At 37.3% G+C, this 4,996-nt stretch overlaps 1 protein-coding gene across 1 annotated transcript; it reads right to left on the bottom strand.

Moving 5' to 3' along the window:
* Positions 1-275: 275 nt before the first annotated feature.
* On the bottom strand, positions 276-2,936 carry LOC115452979 (tigger transposable element-derived protein 1). The gene has a single exon (XM_037445415.1). It carries the CDS (start codon positions 1,094-1,096, stop codon positions 332-334), a length of 765 nt encoding a protein of 254 aa, XP_037301312.1. The 5' UTR covers positions 1,097-2,936; the 3' UTR covers positions 276-331.
* Between the last annotated feature and the right edge of the window lie 2,060 nt (positions 2,937-4,996).

The raw sequence follows: 4,996 nt of genomic DNA, 5'->3' as shown, positions 1-4,996 counted from the left end.
TGCTAAATCTGATGCCAATTGAAAAGTGCCCTCCGCGAGTGCGCTTAGTAATATCGCTCTTCTCTTCACCCCCTGCGCGTCCGAAGTTGACGTAATATTGTTCGCGATAAACCACTGCGTAATTCGACTTTTATAATTTTTCCATGACTGCACATTATGGTCGTAACTCGTTAAAATTCCGTAATGCGATGCGGTCATTTTTTTTTTCTTGCTGTGTAGGTAGTTAATTCTCGTCGCCACTGTTGCGTCTCGGACAGGTGTGAATCAAAGGCCGGTTACTAGCACACTGATTTATTGGCGCTGCGTCACAGCGCAGCGTGAACGCATGTACCTATAGCCTACGCACGTATACATACATAACATAAACTAAGAGAGGTTTTAATTTAAAGTCACCAGCTGCATTCGCGCCAAGCATCACTGTCAATCGATCTTTGGCGGCCTTAAAACCTGGAAAAGTTTTCTCTTCACGCGCAATAAAAGTTCTTTTAGGCATCTTCTTCCAAAACAGGCCAGTTTCATCTACGTTGAATATGGTTTGGCTGGTATAGCCACCTTCATCTATCATAGCTTTGAGTTTTTCTGGATAGAGAGATGCAGCCTCTTTATCTGCACTTGCCGCCTCTCCACTTTCTGCAATGCTATGCCAATTACAGCGACTTTTGAACCGGCTGAACCAACCGTTACTAGCTTTAAATGTTTCATCTTTAGCCATCTCCCCAGCTTCTTCTTTTAATTTCTCAAAAATTTGTTTAGCTTGAAAGCACACCGTGTTCTGATCAACAGGACAATTTTTCACACTTACTTGATTATCACACCATAATTTTAACAATGTTTCCATCTCAGCGATAATACCATGCCGTTTACGAATGATGCTTGAATTCAAAGACTGAGCGTTTTTCACAGCTTCGAGAATTTTTTCTTTACTTTTCGTAATTGATCTGACTGTCGATTCTGGTAGATCATACTTCTTCGCTAAATCACATTTTTTTATTTTTGCATCGTAGTCTTTAATAATGTTAAGTTTACACTCCAAAGATAATGTTTTTCTTTTCTTGTTTAAAGCAAAAGCGTCGGTTCTACTTCGTTTGGATGCCATAGTACTTGTAAATATCTCAGGTCCTCGCACAACGCACAAAAAAACACAAAATCGTAACTTATGTACCTACGCGCCGATTCCGCACTACACGTCTGTGCCTGTTGTAAACTGAACGAATAATAATGCGGGCGGGGGGAGTCAGAAACAAATGCCGCCGCTTGGCCTTGACTGCGCGGCGTTCAAACAAAAAACGAATAGACGAGAAAATTAAATCGCGTAACTCCGAATTCGCGTAAGTCGAGGTAGCGTAAGTCGGGGTATTACTGTATTACAGAAAACCTAATTAGACATCCAATTTATATGTTTTTTTCACAAGAATATCATAATAGGTAAAAATTTACGGTTTTTGAAGATATACATCTCTAATCCGACACAATATTTTCATTCGAACGATTGTTTATGGTTCCGAAAGGAACGATGACGGATCCGAAGCAATTTGGTAGTATGGTTTAATCCGAACATCGTCGTTTCTTCGTTTCGGAACGACGTTTCGGTGTTCGTTTTTCGAAGTAGATCTACTGACACTGATTTTTGAAGTGTCCGATGTGTTTACATTTGTAACACTGTATTACTTTCTTTCCCGTCGCCACGTTTTGCCCGCTGTCAGATGGCGTTCCGTTCGTTCCGTACATTCGATTCATTCCGGTATTGCTATGTTGTTGACCTTGGGGTTTGACATTTCTGCCATCATTTTGTCTATGGAAAATTTAGGTCGGCGCGTTTTGTTGTGAGAAACCATGGTTTACGCGCCGGGGCAAGAGCCAAAACTGAAAACAAACATTTCACAGTAGTAACATAAATCTCTCCCGAATGCGTTTATCTTTCAAATTACTTCCTGATGTTTTTTTTTTATCTTCCTTTACTTTATTTCCTGCTTCTACATTTTCTTTATTTGTTTCGTTGTCCTCTTCAGAATATTTCGCTAAGCGCACCTCTCTCAGTGAAACCTTTTCTTTTTCCGCTGTGTTTGAAACCCCGCAATGGCTGGAAGCAACCTAGGATTACTATATTGTATCACTAGCTATGGCGCGAACTTCGCCCATGCTTAAACAGCATTATAAGCATGAATTTGATAATGATGGTGAAAAGTTTTTTATGTCCTTTTCTGTATCACCGACGTGTATGCAAAATTTAGAAATGATTGATGGGGTAGTTAAGACGTGAAAGGTAACAAACAAAAAATTACCTTTGTATAGTATTAAAAATTCATAATTACTCTATATTCCTATAATAATTTTAAAAGACCACAAATTAAAAACAATGTATTTAGTACTCTAAGACCTTACAAGTTACTTTTTTTCGTTAATATGTTTATGAATATTACTAGAATTTTAACTAATACCTTTTCTACTTCTTCAAAGTTTGAACACTTTTTCTTTATGATATTTAAAGCAGATTTGAGATTATTAATTTTTGTGTCTCGCCTCTTTAAGTACTGCGATATTATACTGTAATTTGGATTTTTCGGAAACAAGGTTTTAAACAATTTCATGATGTCGAGCATTCTTCAATGAAAGTTCCACGGATGTGCCTGGAGTTCATTTAACGTTTGTTGTTTCGAAACAGCAGCAATTGGTTTGAAATGTTTAACCGTCAAAGGCGGCTTTTATTACTTCAGATGGTTGAGTCAGTGACCTTACTTTTATATCAATATCCATTTCAATATTTTCTTGAGCAGTTTCTAAAATTATGTTGCTTAAAATGTTGATACGTTTATCTGGTGATACTTCTTAAAATAAAAATAAGTAATTGTATAACACAATTATAGCAACGAGGCAGTTGATTTTAAAAGCAAAATAAAAAAAAACCCTTACACTAGAAATATAGATGTAAGAGTCATCAATGTTTTTTTGTTTGCCGTAACATAATAAACCATTTATACAACAACACATTACGTATTGTACCTAGTTTTATGTAGATAATTTATAGAACACAATAAATGTAAAAGTAAAATTATAATTATTGTTACATTCGTAAAATATAAAATGACAGTAAACAATAATTATATATGCCTCTTTTTATGATATACTTAAACACTTCACTTACTATTACACTGATTACGCTGCTCTCATGTTGATAATGCTGGTGCGACGCCTGAAAACGAAAACTCCCGCTGTTGCCGGCTCAGTAGACTTATTGTTTGCCGCAACTCATAGGTTTCGATGTTTCGCTGCATCCATTTTCCATGAAATTTGCGATAATAACGAAAAAATAATATTACGCATCCCACAATTAAAATGATACATATCGTAATAAGTGGCAGTATAGGTATGATTCAATAGTTCGTCGGGAGAAGAAGAATTACCAACTCCATTTTGACAATTATAACTTCTTGTTGTTTAGATTTTCGTCCACCCATATTGCTTAAATTTGTTTGTCAAGAAGAAACGCAGCCTGAATTCAGCTTCACTCGTTCCGCGTAAAGAGATTTATTAATGTTTTAGTGTCTTTAAACTGCACAAGTCACTCAATGTTCATATTAAACTTTTCATATTAGGACAACCGAAACCGCCTTGGCAGGGTCGCCATATAGAGTTCGTCTCAGATGAATAATTCTACAACCATTTATGGGTAAATGGTTGTAGAATTATTCATCTAGTAACCCAATTTGGGTTACTATTTATTACTGTCCTATAAAAAAAGATTACATGGCTTATATACTAGTTGGTTATATACAGTGTGTTTGGTCATGAACTAGCGATATTCTAAATATCGATAGAACAACTATTTTAATAGAAAATTTTTTATTTATTTAATTTATTTATTTAAAAAGTTGCCTGCGGCACTCTTGCTGCCGCCTCCTGTGGTGGAGGCACTTCTGCTGCCCCGCTTCTGCGCGGCACCCTCAGAGAAATTGCCCGTCCCCATTTCAGGGGACGGGCACAGCTTCGGGGCGATGGCCCCGACGGGTCACTATCCTCATCGTGAATCCGTTTTCGTTCCATCTCAAAGAGAAAAAAAAAGAAAAAAAATCGTAATCGACACAACGTTTACGTACACGTTACAAGTGTACAAACTACACAGCTAAGTCCAAACTACTTATCAGCCGTATGGCAGCCATTTTGTTTTTTTTTTTTTTTTTAATATCTGGCGCTTACTGCATTCCATGCGAGAGCAGGCCAGGTACACTGCCCGCTACTACTGCGAGTAAGTCAGAATCCTGGAACAGAAATAAATAAAACACAATTAAATGGTTCAATAAATTTTAAAATCAATTAAAATTTCAAAGTAATTGTTCGAAGTGGCCACCTCCGGTTTGTAGACAGCTAAAGCTCTCTATTCCACCTGGCCTGATGAGCGCCTAACCATGTTAAAATCTGCTGTTATTTCTTCGCCAACTGATAATATTTTCGCAACGAGTTGTTCTCTGCAATTGGAAGTTGTAGCGTACACCTTTTGTTTCATATGACCCCACAAAAAATAATCTAAAGCTGTCAAATCGGGCGCTAGGTGGCCAAGCTATTACACCGCCGCGACTGATTCATGGCGAATGATGGGTATTCAAATTCTCTATTACTGCTCAAGAATAGTGGGCGGGTGCATCATCAAGCTTGGAGGAGTCTTCAAGCTTAAATAAATAAATAAAATAAAATAAAATACTTTATTTATCACGTAGGCGAACAAAGTTGCACTTATGATACGTCAAAACAAAGAATAAGAATAATTATTATTTCTAAACAACTATTAAAATCACTTATATAACTATGGAGATTTTAAATTAGGGATAAAGTTTATACAAAAGACTAGGTACAAACCGAAGTAACCAGCTCGGGCTGGCAAGTAGGGGAAATAGAAGGGTAACGCGTCGCGATCCTCACCGGTGAGGACATGAGCCCTAGCCTAGCTAACCTACCAGCCTTTCACTAGCTACCTAAGTGATGATTACTCGAAGAAGAAAGG

This window comes from Manduca sexta, unplaced genomic scaffold, assembly GCF_014839805.1.
Source record: "Manduca sexta isolate Smith_Timp_Sample1 unplaced genomic scaffold, JHU_Msex_v1.0 HiC_scaffold_1618, whole genome shotgun sequence".
NCBI lineage: Eukaryota > Metazoa > Arthropoda > Insecta > Lepidoptera > Sphingidae > Manduca > Manduca sexta.
Note: the sequence above shows the minus strand (reverse complement) of the source record. Positions and strands in the feature narration are given on the sequence as shown.

What these genes read in the sequence shown, in the direction of transcription:
- LOC115452979 (XM_037445415.1), bottom strand. Translation starts at nt 1,096, where the DNA reads ATGGCATCCAAACGAAGTAGAACCGACGCTTTTGCTTTAAACAAGAAA.